Source organism: Danio rerio, chromosome 14 (genome assembly GCF_052040795.2).
Source record: "Danio rerio strain M-AB ecotype USA chromosome 14, GRCz13ab, whole genome shotgun sequence".
Taxonomy (NCBI): Eukaryota; Metazoa; Chordata; class Actinopteri; order Cypriniformes; family Danionidae; genus Danio; species Danio rerio.
Window position 1 is genome coordinate 39,905,905 of NC_141034.1, and position 22,982 is coordinate 39,928,886.

General features: G+C 37.3%; 1 protein-coding gene across 8 annotated transcripts in view; it reads right to left on the minus strand.

Moving 5' to 3' along the window:
• pdgfc (platelet derived growth factor c) overlaps positions 1–22,982 on the minus strand; it is a 290,898-nt gene that overhangs the window by 95,626 nt on the left and 172,290 nt on the right. The window contains exon 1 of one of the 8 annotated variants that reach the window (XM_087281824.1): positions 13,176–13,868. The exons of the other annotated variants lie outside the window; for them this stretch is intronic. Coding sequence (XP_087137950.1) covers positions 13,176–13,287 — 112 coding nt within the window. The 5' untranslated portion in view covers positions 13,288–13,868. Of the gene's footprint in view, positions 1–13,175; positions 13,869–22,982 lie in introns of those variants that run through there. 8 annotated transcript variants of the gene reach the window in all.

A 22,982-nucleotide genomic window follows, 5' to 3' on the forward strand; every position in this document is an offset into this window, starting at 1 on the left:
ATACTTAACGGGTTCTTTTAACAATCACAATTTTCTAGAGAGAGTTGGGTTTATAGGCAGGGTTAGGGTAAGTTGATATAATAAGCATCTTTTACTAATATAAAATACATTACGTCTGTGGAGACTCCTCCAAAACCAACGTGTGTGTGTGTGTGTGTGTGTGTGTGTGTGTGTGTGTGTGTTTTAATTACACACATCTTGTTTTCTATTTCATTGGACTACTGGGCATTTACAATCCTTTTGGTTTAGTTTGCAGCTGCTGCCCACAGTGTATGCACAATTCTCAATCGCTGTATAAACTTGAAATGCTATGGAAACTACTTAAAACAACAGGCTGGCAAAGCAAAGGTTTGCCAAGCAAGAGCACACTGCCAGCTGCCACACAGTCTCTGAGCTCTGGGAACCATTTCCCTCTGAAGCATTTACAACAAATGCAACACCTATATTATGAGGAATGGATTGAACATGCAGCATGAAATGTCATATTTCATTAAAATTTGTAGTTCTGCAGTACAAATGTAACCATTTGCCTTTACAATGAAAGTCAGTGGGGTTTAATGTTTAATTAATAACCAAAATAACTAAAGCAATATGTTACTCTTTGATGAATGTATTTAGCACATATCTTAATAAACAGAGAGCAAACATTTCTCAAGAAGTCCTATGAAATAAATAGAATCATGAAAGACAATCAGGAAAAACTCTTATTTAGACCTTTAACTGCATAAAAAAACTGAAAGATTTCCTTAGGTTTACTTTGTACTACTGATGACATTTTTCAAGATTTTTAATAAAGATGTTGTATTAAAGTGTTTGCATGAAATAATGAAAAGGTGCCATGTTTTGAGATTTTTAAATACATTTTTAAACATTACAATATCAATGTTATAAAGGCCTTTTGTACCCTTTTAACAAGATGTAAGATAAATCGTTAGTGTTTCCAGATTGAGTCTGAAAAGTTTCAGCTCAGAATACCCATCAGATCACTTATTATACCCTGCTGAGTATGTGAGCCAGTTTTGAAGCCAGTGCCTTTAAATGCAAATGAGATTGTTCTCCCCGCCCACCGTTCTGACATGTGTGTCTGCTTCTCCTGCTTTACTGAAGTGGAATTGAGTTATAGTTGTACTGACACTATGCTGTTGTGATGATTCCAGTGGTTATAAATTAAACAGCAATTTTTAAACAGATCTTTAATCCCAGTTTCTTTGAGTAGGGTGAAGCTGCAGACCTAAAGCCACAACCGCATACTCGCACCAGCACTTTTGGAACAGTCCTCGCTGCAGTCCATAGCTTAACGATGTACTACACCAGGTCCACTACATAATGAACGATCACCTCCCCCTACCTCATTCCCAACAGTCATAGTAGTATTGGCGTTACCTTAGTGGGCAGTACAATGTCCACTATGTACTGGACCTGGTAGCAACAGTAGACACATAACCCTACCCTAGCCGTAACAATAGGTCTGGAAGTGTTGGTTTGAGCATGCAAGTCTAATGCTGTGTTCACACCAGCTACGGAAAAAAGTCAAGCACAAGTGATTTACATGTTAAGTCAATGCAAAGATGCTAATAGACATCCTGCGGCATGATACTGGCAAACGAGGCAGCACGAATGACTCTTGCATGAATGAAGTGGCAGGAATTTACATGAATTGCTCGAGTTAGAAAATCTGAACTTCAGCAAACATTTGCATCGCGTTAACCAATCAGGAGCTTTCTCTTGTGAGGGCATGACTATGATGTCGCGCCTGTTGTTGGTGTCCCAGAGAAAATCCTCCTGCTGATACCAAACAACAGTTCATCAAACTAGGCTTGGCTCAGTCGAAAGCACAGCTGAAAGCTTCATCATTAAATTACTGTTTCTTGAGGAGTTTATGAGCTCAGGAGAGAGCAGGGTGCACCTCGGAATGGATCTAGTGGACTCGGGCATGGCTCCAAACAAATCAATGCTGTTTTTCAGCCTTCATAAAGCACAGCTATTCTTTCAACTAAATCCATGTTAGCCATTTACTGTAGCAACTAAGCTAGAGTCACCGGGCAGACAGAAGCCCTGCCAATGAGTGAATTTGACGCACAAATGAAGTTGATTTGATGTGCGCATGAAGCAGGTAAACTGAAAATGTTTACGAGTATGTACAAGCAAATAGCACGATTTATCAATGCGTACCATGTCTGGTGTGAACACAGCATGAGCGTGCAGTTGGGTCTCCGGGCCTGCAGCTTCATATTGTTGGTTTCTTTGCAAGTCCTGCCTTATTTATATAATTATAAGTGTTACTAAGGACACATGCGGATGTCAATCAATTCTGTGGGTGATAAAAATCACACTCCTACATCACGCTGCAGTGAGCCTTCACATTGCACGGATTTGGATCCTATTTTAACATCAAAAAATGAAAAAAGGAGACTTGTGGTGTTTATTTCACTCCAGTATGACTGTGGACACACTACACCTACACAGTTCTCTCCAAACAGCTTTCAAAAGCTGATATAATTTCATATGTGCCCTTTACTTCAAAAAAATCTATATTTGGTGGAACAACACAGATTTTTTTATTACAATAAATGAAAACATTAGTTATTCTGGTCAACTGTCATTTTAATCAATAACATAAATAAATACCAAATGAAAAACAAACTCAAACAGGTTTCCAATTACTTGACTCGAGTAACCAGTGTATTATTTGGGTGAACTACCCCTTCAACTGTAAATCACTCATGCAATTCAATGCATTAATCATTACACACCCAGCACTTAACTGTGGGATACATAGCATTTCCCAGTTAGCTGGTGCACCACATTAACCCCATTCCTGACTGAGTAATCCAGTAATGCGGAGCCTTGCGAGGCATTCGGCTGTTATTGAGGCAAACTCTCACACGTCTCTGCCTTGGATGTCAGAGGGGTAACAGCAGATTAATGGAGGATAATCTGGCACCATTAGAAAAACTGCAGCTGCCTCCCAATTTTTTGCTTTAGAACTGACTTAAATACACAGCTAAAGATGGAAACAGCTAACTGGCTGTGCAAGTATTTGCCTATGTGTCATTATTAGCGTTGGAGAATGAAGTCTGTTGTGACAAGAGTTAATCAGCAACCAGTTCCAAAATCTGGGTTCTTATTCTTAGCCTAAATGTCAAATAGTTAACACTGATAACATTTATAGGTAACACTTTATTTTGAGGGTCCCCTTTAGAGATTGTGTTGACCGCACAACTTTGCAACTATGTAAACTCGCAGTGAAGAGTACTACTGTTGTTGATGCCAGCTTAATATCTGCCAACACTTGAACAGGCATTATGTTGGCTAAAATTAATCTTGCAAGTGCAATTCAACTAGTTTGTATAATACAGTATATAACACTACAAGTACAAGTTGACTTAGTATAACTTATAACACTTTATTTTGATGATCACTCAAAAGATATTCGGTAGTCTATAAGAAACCTTGAAAGCACAAGTCAGCAGTCATTAGAACGTTAACATAATAGAGCCTGTTTATTTATAACTGGTCACTTCATGTGTTTCATGTCACTTCTCTGATGGGATATCGATCTGATTTAAGAAAATGGTTCATTTACATTTGGCCACATAAATGCCATTCGGCTAAATGGCTATGATTCCGATCTTCAAATCCTGCGTCATATGCAAAATTATCTAAGCATCAGCATATTTTGTTTAAATAATATTCGTTTTAAAAGAAACATTAGCTGTATATCTTATTCGGCATACAAATGTTTTCATATGTGCACAAGGCAGGCTCTGATTGCCATCATACAGGCTAAAAGAAACATTTATTTTTGTTGTACAGATACGTGCAATAGGATTGGTTTAATAGACGATGCCATCGTCCATCGATGATATTCAATAGACATTACAATGCTGAGCAGGCATCATGATCCTCCACCTTGCCCGTCGCAGCAGCAAACCGTTCTGGAAAAATACACACTTAGGCATTGTTTACACTAATACATCTTAGTTTTAAAATGGCATTTCAGAACGAAAACGATCCACGTCCACACTGGCATTTCATCTAGAATTTCTTAAAAGATCTCCATCTACACTATACCTCTGAAAACACACATCATGTAACCACACACACAGTAGCATGTGCTGCAGCGTAAATGCACGTCTGAGCTCCAGGGCTTCAGCAGGTGCTTTGAGCACAAAACCCCAGAGAGCAGAGCATGTCGGACAGTTTATCAAGGATATACCGCTGGATCGCATCTCACTATTGTTGTTAAACATGACATTTAATTAATCTTGTATCTATCTAATGACTCTTCAGTCTTTTAAATCTACCAGGTAACGTGTCACAAAGACCATGCGGGTCAGGTAGCTGAAACCTTGGCTACAAATTGTTAATCCGTTAAGAATAAATTAATTATACATAAATAATTAGTTAATCGCCGCCTTACGACAACAATGCCATTATTTATCGCGCTGTTACACATTAGACATCGTACAATGCCAAATTAGACGACATCGCCCAACCCTATAGTGCAAGATATAATTCATAAAGGATTTGCATTATGTTGTGTATAGCCTACAATATTAACAATTTTTTGTAGAATCTACAGTAACTTACTGTAAATCAATTACAGCATACTGTATTTAGATTTACAGCACCGTTTATCTTGCTGTATATGCATTTATAGTATTGTATAACTTTACTGTAAAATATACAGTGATTTTCACATTGCAACTTTAAAATACAGTAACATACTGCATAACTGTCCTACAGTGAAATACAGCTCATTTTACAGTTAAATACTGTGTAATTTACAAAAATCACTTGCTCTCCAAAAATGTAAACTTTGCCTTTCTAAACAAATAAAACATAAAAATATATTTTTTAAATTATTATTTTACCTCTCCATTAACAGAAAAAATATCCAAGTGTGTGCTGCACCTTTGTTTGCAATGCTAATTTAGCTTTTTAATTTTTTAATTTTCTGGTAAAAAAAAAAAAAAAGGAAAAAAAAGAAAAAAAAATCCATGGATTGCTTATTGAATTTGCTCTGTTAAATCTGACAGTCATATAGCTCAGTGTTTATCAAGCACGTTCTTGGAGGACCACCAGCTCAGCACATTTTCCATGTCTCCTTAACCAAACACACCCGATTCAGATAATCAGCTCATTACCAGAGACTGAAAGATCTGTTATGGGTATGACAGGCAAAGGAGACATCCAAAACATAGAGTTGGTGTTCCTCCAGGAATGTGGTTGAGAGAAACAGATTCAGTATAGCCCATAACACACTCTGTCTATTGCTTACATTTTGGGAGGAGTTAAATTTACATGAGGATTCAATAACCACAAACATTTAGACCTGTCCATTTTTATACGGAATGCATCCCAGATTACCTTCTGAAATGGTTGGAGAGATAAGATATCCGTATAAAATGAGTTTCGAAGGGCACCTGTCCTTTTCAAAATTGGATAGATTTCTGATTAGAAAAAACACATTAAGTGACCATGTATAAACAGCCTCATAATCAGCAGAACACTTTGTTGGTTGTTGATGGTCACTGTGTTGACTATAACTTTGCAACTACATGTGCACGTTTTCCACTAACCATAACAGTCTCTGATGAAAGTTAGTTGACATGTATTTCAAAAGTTACTTAGTCAAAATAAAATATAACCCGTGCATATGATGACACATTAGGTGCAAATCCTATAACATTAAAGTCTAACATGAGTTCAGATGGCAGAAATCTTGCATAAGCTCATTCAGAGTGTTTGGAGATGAGAATAAATGGGGATTTTAAGTGGAGCAGACAACCATTCATGTTCTGTTCTCTGATTTAAAGGTCTATAGCTATTGCAGGGTTCACCATTGCAATTTGCCATGTCAAATTAAAGCAGCTAATCGCTAAGATATAAAGAAGAAAAAAAATACATACTTAATCATGTCCTTTGACCTGACAAATTACATTTACTGACAGCAGGGTCTAAAAAATGAGCAATAAGTCGCTCATATTAAAGAACTTCTGAGCTGTATAACAAGGAGCATACTGCTTAAAGCAGCGTGACTAGAGCTGCAAGATTAATTGAAATGAAATTGTGATTCAGCAAAAGCTGCGATTCTCATGCACATCTTGTCATGGAAATATGGCTCTGTGATCACCAGTAAATCTCCTTCGAAGGCCAGGTGGTGCTCTCATGCAAAACTACAAATAAACCCCAAAGAAGAGGCACAGGGAATCAAATGGTAAAGTTTAGATGGCATACAGCTGCAGATATGCACATCAGTATAGCATAATTTTTATGATACTGTCCAACAATAATTGATATTTTTACATTACTGTGAGGGTTGGGGAAAACATTCATAAAATATAGCAAAATTACTGTTTTTACATTGCTGTGAAGGTTAAGTTTAGGATCTGGGTAAGGCTAGATGTTAATAAAATACATTTAATGGATCATTTAAGAAAAAAAGAATTCTCATTTACTTTTGGCCACAGCTGTATCGGTCACACTTCACAATAAGGTTCATTAGTTAATGTTAATTAATGCATTTACTAACATGAACAAAGAATGAACAATACATTTACCACTGTATTTGTTTATGTTAGTTAACGTTAGTTAATGAAAATACAGTAGTTCATTGTTAGTTCATGTTAACTCATGGTGCATTAACTATTGTTAACAAGCATGGTCTTAGATGTTAATAATGCATTAGTAAATGTTCAATTATGATTAATAAATGCTGTACATGTGTTGTTCATGATTAGTTCATGTTAGTAAATGCATTAACTAGTGAACCTTATTGTAAAGTGTTACCGCTGTATCCCTTCTAGCAACAACCAAATAAAACTGAGCAGAGAACTTAACTGATTTTATTGATTTTATTGATTCAAACACTATTTTCACGTGTTTTCAGATGTAGCAGAGCTCCATCTGAAAGCATGTGCGGGAGATTTAATACCGATTACACAACAGGCTTTACTGACAAAATGTGCATGAAAATCACCTTTGATTAATGGACGCTTTTCACATTTCCAGGTTTCTCAGTAGCAAGAGTCGTCATACTTGGGTTAACTTTGACCGCAGAGAATGGGATAGTACAACAAATATTTTTTTTGACTAGGCACGGGTTAATAATCGTTTTCAAGGTATACCACAGTTTGGAAAAGTCAAGGTTTTAAAACCATCAACATTTTCAGTAATACCGTTCCTAAGGTATATGTAAGATTTTTTTATACATTTTTTTTAGGACAACAGTATCTCTAGCAAAAAATACATCCAAAGATGCCATTTTAAATTGTAAAAGAAATCTGTGTTTTTGAAGCCAGCAGGAGTCAATGATTCAGTTGAATTATTTAGCCTGACATGTTTACTGCTCCAAAATATTATAAATCTTTCAACAAATAAAATATATTGTTTTTAAAGGAGAAATTTTTTTTAGTTTTTTACCCAGACATTTAAAAATAACGTATTTTAGAGCAGTTATCACAACACAATGAAACCGTGATATTTTATCCAAGGTTATCATACCGTCAGAATCTTACACCAGCACATGCCTACTCATAACGGCAGACAGAATAGAAAATAACGTCAAGTTTACTGTCCTGCCCATAGACATTACTATAAACGCTTTGCATAAAAGGTCATTCGTTTTTTTGTAATTTGATGCAAAGATTATATAATACATACAAATGTTCATATATTCTTTAAAAATAGGAAATATTAAAAACTGATGATGATCATCATCGTCATCACATTCTTGTGAAAAGGATCTATCATGCAGCCATAACAATCTCTCCAGTAAACAAACTAACCTTCAGTACAGACAGTCATAATGGCTTCATGAATCGACCTCTGTTTTCACATGCTTTCAGATGGAGCAGCAAAGAGCCACAGTTTACGCAGAGCTCCATCTGCAAGCATGTGCTGGAGATTTAATACTGATTACACAACAGGCTTTACTGACAAAATGTGTATCAAAATCTTTTCACATTTCTGGGTTTTTCAGTAGTGTAAGTTTTCATAGTTGGGTACATTTAAGAGCACAGTGAATGGGAGAGTACAACAAATATTCTTTTTACAATCCTATTTGCTCAATTAATAAAACATCTCATTTAATAAATCTCAATTAATAAAACAACTCAACGATAGTGTTATCAAGACTTTCAGAAAAAATAAAACAATTGTGTGAGACTGACAACAGCAGAAAGAATAGAGAATAACGTCAAATATACTGTCCTGCCCATAGACACTGCTTTAGAAACACCTCGCATAACAGGTAATTATTCATTTTCCTTCGGCTTAGTCCCTTACCATAGCCAATAGCCAACTATTTCAGCATACGTTTTACACAGCGGATGCCCTTGCAGCTGCAACCCAGTGCTTGGAAACATCCATACACATACATACACTACGGCCAATTTAGTTTATCCAATTTACCTATACCGCATGTCTTTGGTTTGTGGGGGAAACCGGAGCATCTGGAGGAAACCCACGCGAACATGGGGAGAACATGCAAACTCCACAAAGAAATTCCAACTGACCCAGCCTGGACTCAAACCAGCAACCTTCTTGCTGCAAGGCAACAGTGCTAACCACTGAGCCTATGCAGTGATTTGTTTTTTGATGCAAAGATGATATAGCACATTTAAATGTTCATTCATTTCTTTTAATCCAAATATTAAAAACTTTCAAGGATTTACGATGATGACCGTTCATCATCGTCATAACATTCTTGTGAAAGGGATCTATCGTGCAGCCATAACACCCTGTCCAGTAAACAGACTAACCTTCAGCAGAGTCAGTCATAATGACTTCATGAATCATCTTCTGAAGGTCAAGTCAGTCTGAACAGCAGCACTGCCATTTGAGTCCCCAGTACAAACGGAGTACTGGAAACATCTTTCAGCCGCCCTTATCAACTCCTCCTACTCACAATAAGAATCTCTGTATGAAAACCGCTGAACCGAAATAACTTAAAAAGCATCCAAAAAGCATTTATGAGCCCGGGTGAATGGCTCGGTGACCTGTGGGCTGGCAAACTCTCTATTGAGGTTAACTTGAAAAAGTTGGTGGAGTATCTTTTTAACCTGACCTTAACCTCACGCTACAGCTGCGAAATAAAACCAGCCTCAGATCAGCGGTGAAGAACTGCCTCAATCAACACCAAGCAGAGCCGGCCGCGACAGAGCATCTACTGTTATGGCAATTAAAGAGAGCCGGAGAACAAGACTCCCCGTTCAGAGACCCTTGGCAGAGCTCACTCCCAGTTCACCTCCATTCTTAAGTCATGGGGGAATAAAGGTGCCGTTGCAGCCAAAGACCCCTATCAAATGGCACTCACAAGGGTCTTCACTGGCATAAAATCTCTGACCTGGGAGGACTGGATATGTGGAATATCACACTTGCCAATTCAGTTAAGACTGACATTTATTAGACAAAGATGATGAAGGGTAAGTTCATGTGAAAATTATTTCTGTCATCGGTTACACAACCTCAAGTTGAGAACACCATTAGACTAGCTCTTTTTTGTAACACAAATGAATGTTTTTAAATCATATCTAAGATTTTATTTCCTACACTGAAATATTATTAAAATAAAACACTGAGGTTTTTAAACGTTCATTAAAAGATTATACCTTTAATCCACACAATGTAAAACCCAACAGTCTTTATCAAATGAAATGAGTTTAGTTAACTCAAAATTCCCTGAATGTTAATTCTACTCATTTGAAAAGAGTTTTGAACTCGATGTTGAAGTCAATGAGTTAATTCAATACCTCATTACTTCAACTTAAATCACAGTACTCAAATAGATTAGTTTTTTTTTTTACTTAAATGGTTTGTAGTAATCAGTTTTCTCAAATGGTTTCAGTTGCCTTAACTTATTGGGTTTTACAGTACTCAGTTGTTTTGAGTTAATTTATTTGGTTTTACTTGCTCAAATTGCCTTGTTTACTCAAATGGATTAAATTCACAGTACTGTTTAGTTTTTAAACTTAAATGATTTGTTGCAATCAGTTTCCTAAAATGATTTGAGCTACCTTAACTTTTTGGGTTTTACAGTGTATGAGTTAGTTTCAGCCACATGTTGAACGATCATGATTGCTTTATATGATGCACAGGTCTAATTTTGGCTTTCATTTACATTAAAAATCTTACAATGTTTACAAAATTCATTTTTTACAATCTTGCTTGATGCGCGAGAACAAATGATTATTGATGAAGATTTGTTTTTATGTACCAAACAACAATAAAAAGCCTAAATTGTGCACTAATGCCTAAATTAAAATGATTCATCATAATAAAAATAAGGCTATTTTTAGATAAAGCAATTTGTAATCTGATCTATAGTGAACTACACGTATTCTGGTTTTTTGACTGTCCAAGTTCTGCTTGGACTTGGATTATCCAGTTGATTAATATATAGAATAGTAGTCAACATTTGAAGTGGATCAAAAAAAAAAAAAAAAAATTTATATTATATATATATATATATATATATATATATATATATATATATATATATATATATATATATATATATATATATATATAATATAAAAGTGTCCCAAGACAAGAACAGGTGTTAGTTAACATTTTTAGACAAATGTCATAAACCTTTCTGATGCACTTCAAAAGTTATTTATATTTATGTATACTTATTTATGACCTCTTTCAGAGAATTGTAAAGAATCAGAGTTTTGTGTTTGTGAAGGTTAGGACATGTCTTAAATGTTTCAACCAACATGAATAAATAGTAACTGGATTTTCTTATAAGCATTGCTTCCCAGTAGACATGTTCTGCATGTTGCACAGTTTAGAGAAAGAATGATAATACAATGAAAGCTCTGATAGTGGGCCCGGAGAAGCTGTTTGATTGCAAGATGTTTCCACTCTGCTTCACCCCTGACACAGTGAGGGGCGCTCCCTCGCCTAAGTCAACACAAGTAGTAGTTTACATTTTGTTAATGGTGCGCAATGGGCGACAGTTTGCCTGTCCCCACCAACGCCTGCTTTACAACACTAACATTATACTTTCTGAGCAAATAGACGTTAAATTTAAACAACTTTTGCTTTATTTTTTATCATTCTCCTTTTTTTTAAGTTCACCTGTGAGTTTTGGTGGGATTTAGAGGAAAGCAAATTACATGGCCCCAGGGCACCCCACACTTCATGAATGGGGTCTTTCTGTGATCAGAGAGAAATCCCTTCTCAGGGGACCCAGTTACCAGGAGCTTTATTTTTTCTCTTAAATACACATACAGATGTGCGTTTCGTGCACATGAAAGCCAAAGGTAACTTCAACTTCCTACTAAGCATAATGCTGTGTGAACCTCATAAATTGTGACCATTTATGGCAAGCTGTTTTAACATGTATTGCCCTACATCAATTAATTACTAGTTTTTGTTACATAGTTTTGTTACTACACTTGTTACTTTACTTATGCTAATAATATATTTGGGTAACACTTTATTTTGATGGTCCATTTGAGTATTAGTAGACTGTCTGCTTAATATCTGTTGATACTGCTCCTTCAACAGACATTTAACTGATTATAAGAAACTTTGCAAGTACATGTCAACTAACACTAACCATAACCCCAACCTAACAGTCTACTTATAATCTAATGAGAATAAGTTGCAATGTAAATGAAACTTAACAAACAGACAATCAAAATAAAGTGTGACCGATATTTTTGTGTTATTGCAAAAGTAGGTCCTAGTATATTTTTGGACACTACATTAAAAAAGATTTAGAAAAAGATTATTGGCAAAATGGAAGCAAACAAAAAACTCAAAACATTCGAAACAAAGAACTAATAAATAAAAAATAATGAAATTAAATATGAAAATTAATGAAAATGCAGCTAATTTCATATTAAAAGAGTTGCACACATTGCATCAGATTTCTTTTTATGGAGTCTTTCCCCCAAGTGCTAACCATTATAACCAATCACACACGTTTTTGTTCAATTCTAAAAACTGAAAATCAAAATAGGTTTTATATAATTATGTATTAACATAAATTAATCAACGCTGCTCATCATTACTAAAACATAACATTCAACAGTTTTTTTAAATCTTAGATAATTTTGCAGGCCTAGTCAGTAATACAAAAGGGGCTTTTAATGCAGTTTTATTTATAATATTTTATTGGTAACAGTACAGTTTCCTGATTAAAGTACTTTGTTACATTTAAGTATTGATATAAGACAACACCGCAACAATTAATAAGGTAATTATAACAAAAATGTCTAGAAAAAAAGTGTCTAGAAATATATATATTTCTAGATGTCCTAATGTTGCAAGTTAACACATTTTTTCCCAACATATCCCATAATTTCTAAAATATCAGCCTCTACCAAATGGTTGATATGTTGGTTTATGGTACAGTAAATGTACTGAAACTAATACATATACTATAAAAAACTGAAAATATGAAGTGTAAGACTAATTAAAAAATAATCAAAATAAAACATTATTGAATACCAAATCATCTTTATTTTTAGAAGTGTATGCCATAAAAAATTCCAGATTCTCATTTAACACGTTTTTACTAAAAAAATAAAATCAAGAGTAGTAGTGCAACAGGATTATGTTTGTTTGATTCTTACTTAAAAGTCATTATTTAAAACAGTAAAAACATGGCCAACCGTTTGGTAGAGGGTCAAAGGGTTATTACAATAGTTAATTTCTGTTTATAATAGTTGTGTTCACTAAGCAACTTTTACTAGTTTGCCTCAGTTTCACTAGTACTGACAATTAAAAAAAAGTTGATATTTCAATTTTAGTAGTGCGGCATAACAGACACTTGTATCTACTTAATAGTACACAAATGAGTAACATGTTTATGTAGCTACAATTATCTTCAGTCAATTTTTTAAAAAGTAATTCATAAGTAATAAATGTAAAAAAGGCTTGCCATTGCCATTCATTGCACATGAACTCAATGCAGCGCCATCAGAAGTCCCACAAAACTCAAGAGTACAAATATAGTGCTTGGTCTAAATGGGAGTCAAATATTGGTCAAATTTATATAGGTTATAATTAATTATACAGTGCTATAAAATAAATAGCAATAATGCATTTTAAGGAATATGTATAAAAGGGTTTGTTATGGCTATTCAAAAGTTAAAGCAGCAGCACCATGCAGAAGTCTCTGCGCGGATGAAGAAATGACTCTTTGAACTTACCGTTCTGTTCTTTCGTGCTGGCGTGGTGAATCTTACTGATGTGACTCGATTCCGCCACCGACTCATGTTGATGAAGAGACGATATAACAATCAACAGAAGCAACGGAATCATTTGGATAAATGGTGGCTGTCGGTGCACTTAGTATGCGTTGTTTCAATCACCATGCAGAAATATTGTTCGTGAGACGCGTATCCAACTTTGGACACATCTGTAAGGGGCACGCGTAAAGTAAAGTCCACATAATCCTGATCAGCCAGAGTTTCTGCAGCGAAAACTTCTAAAGTTTTCCGAGACGCGTCTGCGCAAAGTTAAGCATTAATAGTTGTTAGTGAGCGCACACCTGTTCGCCTAAACACAGGGACAGTTGGAGAAAACTAAAATCTGAGACGCGCAACATACATTTGTCTGTCTGTAAAGTGTTTCTCTCGCGAACTCAGATAGTCCACTCGCATTACGCAAAACATAGCGCCCGGCTCTGGGTAAATGCCACTTGTAGCGTCCAACTTAGTGAAGGAGATGAATGTGTTGAGGAGGCTCCAGGAGTTTGGCGAGCGCAGACGGCCGACTGGCGACACAACAGGTGCTGCGCATAAAGTAAAAGTTCCCCGCGGAGGAAACTCCCCGGAGAGGCGGGGACCATTCACAACTGCTGCTGGTGCTGCCGTCGCTTCGAGTCAAAGACTAGATTTCTCACATTTCCACCGCCACACAAGTTTATATGTTTCTCTCTCTCTCTCTCTCTCTCTCTCTCTCTCTCTCTCTCTCTCTCTCTCTGTCTGTGTGTGTGTGTGTGTGTGTGTGTGTGTGTGTGTGTGTGTGTATGTGTCTGAGGGGGAGAAAGAGAGCGAGCATATGGATTAGTGACGTGAGACTCATTTCGTCAGTTTGTTGATCGATTAAGTTATTTAAAAGTAGGTCTACATAAAATGTAATGCATTCAGAAATCACTTCTAAGAAAAATTTGAGTTTTATTATTTTAATATATATTTGTAGTTTTGATGAGCTGAGATAAATGTCAAATTTTTGAGTCTGCATCAACATAAATGAGTTGATTTGATATAAATAAAAACTTTTTAAATGTAAATGTTCAATGTTTTATAAATAACTGATAATAATTTATGAAAAATTCTAATTACTGAAATATAACATCAAAATATCTGTGAAAAGGGTCCCTTAATCAGCATAACACATAACTATGTGTAAATGCCACAGCCATATCACCCTGCAACCCAAGACCCGTTAGTCACTGAAGCTAAACAGGGCTGAGCCTGGTCAGTACCTGGATGGGAGACCACTAGGGAACACTAGGTTGCTGTTGGAAGTGGTGTTAGTGAGGCCAGCAGGGGGCGCTCAACCTGTGGTCTGTGTGAGTCCTAATGCCCCAGTAAAAGTGAAGGGGACACTACACTGTCAGTGGGTGCTGTCTTTTGGATTCTCTGTGGTCATTAAAAATCCCATGGCACTTCTCGTGAAAGAGAAGGGGTGTATCCCCGGTGTCCTGGCCAAAGTCCCTCAATTGGTCTTGAAGATCATGCCCTCCCAATCTTCCCCTATCACCAAATAGGCTCTATCACTGTCTCTCCACTCCACCAATAGCTGGTGTGTGGTGAGCACACTGGTGCCGTTGTCCTGTGGCTGCTGTCGCATCATCCAAGTGGATGCTGCACACTGGTGGTGGTGTGGAGAGACCCCCTCTCATGATTGTGAAGCGCTTTGGGTGTATGGCCATACATGATAAATGCGCTATATAAATACACATTACATTACATTTACATTACAAATGAACTAGTACACTTAGCGAACCTATTAAATAATGTTAAATAATAAGTGAGAGTTTATGACATTAAACAAAATAAACCTGACACAATATTTTTGTACAATCATTCATTCATTTATTCATTTTCTTTTCGGCTTAGTCCCTTCATTAATCAAGGGTCGCCACAGCGGAATGAACCACCACCTTATCCAGCATATTATGCAGCAGATGCCCTTCCAGCTGCAACCCACTACGGGGAAACATCCATACACACTCATTCACACACATACTACAAACAATTTAGCCTACCCAATTCACCTATACCATGTTTTTGGACTTGTGGGGAAAATTGGAGAAAATTAACATTATATGTTGGGCACCTAGGGTCTGCATTAACCGCAATTTCTATTCTCTGTATGTCCTGTGGCGAGGCAGTGGCGCAGTAGGTAGTGCTGTCGCCTCACAGCAAGAACGTCGCTGGGTCGCTGGTTCGAACCTCAGCTCATTTGGCATTTCTGTGTGGAGTTTGCCTTCGGGTGGGTTTCCTCCGGGTGCTCCGGTTTCCCCCACAGTTCAAAGACATGCGGTACAGGTGAATTGGGTAGGCTAAATTGTCCATAGTGTATCAGTTTGTGTGAATGTGTGTGTGGATGTTTCCCAGAGATGGGTTGCAGCTGGAAGGGCATCCGCTGCGTAAAAACTTGCTGAATAAGTTTGCGGTTCACTCCACTGTGGCGACCCCGGATTAATAAAGGGACTAAGCCGACAAGAAAATGAATGAATGAATGTATGCCCTGTACATGTGGTTGAATTGACCTGACTTATATACAAGTATAAAGATATAAATGCAAAAGATGAGTATTAAGAGGCTTTACTTTGGTCTTTACATAGACTATTTTAATAAGTAAAATTGTTCTGAAAAGATACATGTATTTTCTGTATATCTATTGTTACAGTAAATGGCATTATAGCATCATCTGTAAAGCATAACGACGCCTGAGTATCTAAATCCTTGCAGTTGTTTCAGTTTATCATCGGTCAAAGAACAAGTAAGGAGTGCAAGGACAAGAGTGAAATGGAAATTGTATTCATACTACACATTGTGGACAGTTTTGACATAGTTAATAGTTTTCTTTATAACTATAAAATTATGATAATTTATTTTGTGATTTTAATTAAAAGCATACACTACAGGTATCTGACAAAAGTCTTGTTGTTAATCCCAGTTGTAAGAGCAACAAATAATAGCTTGACTTCTAGTTGATCATTTGGAAAAGTGGAAGAAGGTTGAGTTTTTTTTAAAGAACAAATACTGCAGAAGACCTATTGGAATCCGCATGGACCCAAGACTCTCACAGAAATCAATCAAGTTTGGTGAAGGAAATATCATGGTTTGGGGTTACATTCAGTATGGGGGCATGTGAGAGATCTGCAGAGTGGAAGACAACATAAACATGAGGTATCAAGACATTTGTGCTGTCCATTACATTACAAATCACAGGAGAGGGCAAATTCTTCAGTAGAATAGCGCTCCTTTTCATACTTCAGCCTCCACATCAAAGTTCCTGAAAGCAAAGAAGGTCAAGGTGCTCCAGGATTGGCCAGTTCAGTCACCACACATGAACATTATTGAGCATGTCGGGGGTAAAATGAAGTAGGAGGCATTGAAGATGAATCCAAAGAATCTTGTTGAACTATGGTGGTCCTGCAAGAACACTTGAGTCATTGCAGATGTATGGATGCAGTCGTCCAAGCTCAAGGGAGTCATACACAATATTAAAAAGGTATTTTTCCACTGCACCATCACTTTATATTCTATACTGTACAATATTTCTGTTAAGTAACAAGACTTTTGTCTAAGCAAAGTCAGACCTTGTGGTCCTAATTAAATGATGAAAAATCAAGACATGATTATATTTTATTTTGATAAAATGAGCGTAATCTAGAGGCCTTTGCCTTTCATACAGTGGCGTAGCAGACGGGCCCGCAGGGCATGCACCGCGGGGGGGCCCCGCGTGATTAGGAGGCCCCACGTCGTCTCGATTTTCAATGATTGAAAATCCAGGAACCGCAATAATCAAAATCTTGGTAACAACTGTGGTCGGAACCAAAGTTCACAGAACTGTTCTCGGAACTCCTCTCAAGGTGGACTACTTCATTCTGATTGCTTGCCGCCGAACCGCGTCATAGGCAATGAAGACGCGCCGCTGTTTCTCGCCGCCAGTTCTCGTTAAAAAATGAATGACTTCTGGCTACTTTGACGCTCTCGCCGCTTTCGGTTAGTGATCGCTTCTCAGTTTGTGAAGGATTCCCCGCATTGTCGATCCACCCCGCCTCATTTCCCCACTCCTCAATTTGTGACATAGATATATACAATAGATATCGCATAGGGACCCTGAGCATGCGTCAATAGCGCCGCCACATTGGTACAGTGCTCCCAGGACAAATGTCATTCAACCGCACTAGTCAAGACAGTATTATTACGTAAAGATGCGGGACTTTAGCGCTGTCTACGAGTGTAGTAACAAGCAAACAAACAAAACAAAGCACAAAGGCAGAACATTTCATAGGTAAGATTAAGTTTTTTATGTTTTTGTATGTTTTGAAATTTGTGCTAAACAGTAGAGTTATTGATGATAATACAGTCACTTACTGCATTCATCATAGGGCAAAGCAGCTCCAACTTGCACTAAACACTCGGCTTATGCTAGTTTTGTTGAATAAAATCAGCAAACAATGCAAAAGAAATATGACAACGACATGCTGCGCTGCCAGAAACTTGTATTATTGTCAGCTAGTGAACGAGTCATTCATAACGGAGATTCATTCACAAACAAATCGCTCCCTCCGTCAGTATGAGAAGTGAAAGCAGGAGAGGAGTTGTGTGCACGGATTAGATCAAGTTCAACAGGGAGGGAGAATAGTACATTTCTGTACACACAAACACAAGCTTTTTGTCAGGAATGCCCGTGCGATCACTGATCCATCAATGTAGAAAAGTGATGTAAAACTATAATTTTCATAATTAAAAAAAATTACATACTAACATCCAGGATAACTCCCGATCATAGGTATATGTGTATATCTCTGGCTCTGCCAACCCCCAATCCCCCCACCCCCCCCGCCTTCATCTGGGGGCCCCGTCGGTGATCCCTCCGCATTTTGCGCTACGCCACTGCTTTCATATGAGCCACTTTTGATACCAAATGATTAACTAAAGGTCAAGTTATTATTTTTTGTTCCTAAAACTTGGATAGGTGACAAGACTTTTGTCAGGTAGTGTATTTGAGTATAGTAAAAACAAGCGTAAGAATTCACAGAAACCTCAGCATTTTTAAATATCTGAAGTTTTAGCCTACTTTGTCAGCTTGTCCTCTTTTGCCATTTGTATTGTAAATTGGTCAATTTACCGTTTCCCCAGTAAACGGTCCTGAAAATGCATTAATCATTAGCTCATGACTGCTGCACATGTTAAAGGAAAGGCTTCCTGAACGGGTGTGTCCATTTGGAATGAGGCCTAACACTATCATTATCACAAGTTGTGGCCTGTGTCAGTCCTTGCGTCTATACCTTTTCATCATTTGCTTTGGCATTTCATCATGGTGAAGTCAGAACAATGCCTAAAGCATCTTAAGGGAAATGCTAAAGACTTCTTAATTTGTCAAATCAAAGCTGCAGACAGTGCACTTACTCCCCTTGTGTAAGTTATTTCCTTCTCCCCGCTCAAAGGATCAGCCCATGAAGGTCTTTTCATGTGGTTAATCTCATCTCCCTGTTGTCAATGTGTTCCTTACGTGCCTGTTAGGTGTAGATTTCTACGGCAGACTAAACAATCAGAGAAGGGCACACATTGAAGTGATTCTCTCAGACAAATGATGCAATGGCAAAGCAATTTACTTTCAGCCCCAGACCACTACAGAAGAAGGGGGAAAACATCTGAAACCAGGAGCTCGTGGAAGCTGGAGATCTCAATCTAGCTGATATGATCAGATTTCTGAGTTTATTTTATTGTTGCACTGTGTGGCATAAAAAGTGGGCAGAAACACATGAGAGATTTTAGTTCAGAAACTGCCAGGAAGTTGAACAAATAATTGAAAGGAAATGACAAGTAACACGTTAAATTAAAGATGAACATTTGAAGTACACTTTAAAAATTCAACAACCCCCTGAAAAAGGAATCCTGTCACACGGCTCATAATTTAGCCAGGTTTTAACTGTAAATTCTGGTTATTCATAAGCTGCTACTTCAGCACATATCTAAACGATGGGTTAATGTGCTTATTTGCATGTTTGCAGTGTCAGCATCAGTAATTACATAAAAAGATGAGCATTGCATATCTTCATTTTATATAGTGCCAACTGCTTTCAAGCTTATCTCACAGAATGCAAAACCAAATGCACGACTCGTTTCCACTGTAAACACACGGATAACAATTTCCTGTAGCAGCAGTTCACCAGTAACTTACTGTAAATAAATTACAGCAAAATAACTGTTTTTAAATTTACAGCACCATTTATCTTGCAGTATGTATTTACATAACTGTGTATCTTTAGTGTAAATAATACAGTAATTTTCACAATGAAACTTTAAAATACAGTAACATACTGCATAACTGTCCTACAGTAAAATACAGTTCATACTACAGTTAAATACTGTGTAATTTACAAATAACATTATAAATAATTCCTTACATTTATATAGCGCATTTTATGGACACACAAAGCGTTTTACACATTGGGGGGAATCTCCTCATCCATCAGCAGTGTGCAGCATCTACCTGGATGATGCGACGGCAGCCATATTGCGCCAGACGGCACACCACACACCAGCTGATTGATGGAGAGGAGACAGAGTGATGAAGCCACTTATGATGTGGGGATAGTTAGGAAGCCATGATGGACAAAGGCCAGTGGGCAAACTAAACCCCTACTCTGTTTCGAAGGATTTTTTCCTAGGATTTTTAACAGTTCGGTTTAACATCTCATCCAAAAGACAGCAATCACTGAGTATAGAGTCCACATCAATATACTGGGGCATTAGGGCCCACACGAACTACAGTTTGAGCGCCTCCTGCGGGTCTTACCAACACCACTTTCAGCAGCAACCAAGCTTTCCCATGTGGTCTCCCATCCACGCACTGCTTAGCTTCAGTGGGTGACCTTGTTAGAGTTGCAGAGAGCTAGCTGCCGACTGTTAACAGTGCAAGTGAAGGTAATGTGATTTAGAAGATTTTAAGTCTGCATGATTATCAGAACCACTAGGAGGCGATCAAAATGTTTTGGCCTTCCATTACTGCACAGGTGTCAAAGCCAGTTCCTGGAGGGCCGCAGCTCTGCACAGTTTAGTTCCAACCCTAATTAAACACACCTGATCAAACTAATTGAGTCCCTCAGGCTTGTTTGCACCTACAGGTAAGTGCGTTTGTACGTTTATGACGTTATACAGTTTGGGGACTGTTGTTTCGTTTTTAGCTGGTTTCGTTTTGCGGTTTTAGGATACGCGGGTTGGCTGTGTTGATGTCAATCATTCAGGACATGGACGATGATGCAATTGTGGAGAGCTCAAATTGTTGGGCTGCAGGATGGTGGGACACTATATAAGGGAAACGTAGTATCAGTTTGTGATAGTTGGCGTTTTGTGTGAACTTGAGCTGTGTTTTTCAGCTGTGTTTGTGTTTTGTTTTCTGTGTCTGTTTCTTCCCCTTTTAGCTTTGATTCGTCATTGTTTTATTAACTTCTGTTGGTGTACTTTGTTTGCCATGTAAATTAAAACGTTTGTTTCAAACTCTCGAGAACTGGAGTGTGAACATCCTATCTGTGCATTGATCTAGGCGGAGGAGAGGCAATAGGGAAGATCTGTCACGTGATGTACATGGCGCACACGCAGCATTATTTTAATTGTACACACTAGATTACGTATTTGTGCTACTTGTAAGTTTTGCTTTGGAAGGAGAGAGTGGGTAAGATATGACGTCTCGGATGTTGAAGGTTTACTTTTTGTTTTATTTTGCTGTTCTAGGGGAAAACTTTAATGGATTAGTTGGTTGATTTTTGTTTTATTCTTTTCTTTTGTTTGGCTTAGACCCTTATCTTTGTCCTCTTTATATCTGTTGAACTTTGTTAAATTAATAATTTGTGAAATCGTCTTATTTCTACATTTGTGTGAAACCTTATTTTTTCCATAAACATTTTAAAACACACAGCTTGTTTATAATAAACAAGACAAGTACACTTAAATAGTATTTTTGGGTCTTGTTGTTCTTCATCTATTGTAAATGGCAGCAATAATTATATTGGTTTAATGTTTTCCTTTTCGTTTCCCTTTGAACGGAAAAGATGTAACTGCTTTGAAGCAGGGTTGGAACTAAACTGTACAGGGCTGCAGCCCTCCAGGAACTGGCTTTGACACCTGTGCATTACTGGATACCTGAGCTACATTTGTTGAATGCTAGACTGAATATTTGGGAATCGTAAGAATTAAAAGGCCTCTCCTTCAGTCGTTGCTAGATTGGATATGGTTGCGGCCAGAAGGCAACAAGAATTATTTATATAGTTTATTAAATTTCCCATTTATTGTATTTTATCAATGTCTACCCCCACTCCAATCCTAAATCTAACTGTCACAGTAACGTTAAAACAGTATTTGTATCGACTATCATTTATGCTACCTATTAATTTACCCAATAAATCGTATTTTTTAATGCCTACCCCCACCCTAAACCCAACCGTCAAAATACTGTACAAATATTAATTATTGTTCTACAGTGTCATAAAAAAATGCTTCTATATTGATGTGCATATCGCACTTCCGGCCGGCTGCGTATCAAATCTAGACTTTACCCTCATTTTCATTTTTTTATTTATTTATTTTTTACATTTTTGGTCACTATTTGACATTTTCATATAATGCAAACAACTTGCTGTTTATTAAGCATCTACGATAACCCACAGAGCGCAACAGTCGGGCACCCCAAGTATTTTACCTAAAAACGCATTCAATGAAACAATTATTGTGAGCTCTGAGGTCATTAAGGAATTTTAATGTTCAAATCATCTGTTCACATTAATTCATCATTCAATCATGCATTCATTTATTTTCCTTTGGCTTAGTTTCTGTTTTAGAGGTCGCCACAGCTGAATAAACCGCCAACTATTCCAGCATACTGTATGTTTTACACAGTGGATGCCACCCAGTATTCAGTGTGTATCAGTGGATACACACTGATTCACACACACACATTCATACACTACGGCCAATTTAGTTAATCCAATTCACCTATAGCGCATGTCTTTGGACTTGTGGGTGAAACCGAAACACCCAGAGGAAGCCCACGCAAACATGGGGAGAATATGCAAACTCTACACACAAACGCTAATATGCCTAGCCGAGACTCGAACCAGTGACCTTCTTGCTGTGAGGCAACAGTGCTAACCCCTGAGCCACTGTGATGCCCATTAAATAAACATATTTTTTAAAACAACTGTGTTTAACAGCAGGTATTTGTTCAGTAAACTACATTACCCATGCTGTGCAGAAAATCCCACCAATCTTTCAGAGGTCTTTCACTCTGCCCATTCCCATGAAGCACAACAAATGATGTAATCATGTCCCTTTCCTCTCAGTAAATGTAACTTTTTCTGTGCATATTATGCAATAATCCTAAAATGCAATGTTTTTATTTATACAATTATTAACTTTAATAAAGGAAAATTTTGTGTGGTTTTGATTTGCAGAGCTTTATGGGATTGTATTAAAGCAAAGTTTCCTCAGCAAAGCAAAGTAGACATATTGCGCCTTTTCCCTTTTTTGTCAGATTTTCTTCTTTCTATAAAACTTTGCTAATGTTTTTCTTGTAGCTGTTGGTTTGGTTCATACTTTATAATGGCTTAATGAAGAATTTTTCAAATCCTTTTGGGAACAAAATGAATAATAATAATAATAAAAAACTTCTGGAAGCAGCACTGCTGAAAAGGTGTCTGGTTGAGAGCCACACAGATTTATGTAATTCACAAGGCATCAACCATCTCTTGATTTCCCTGTCTTTCTCTA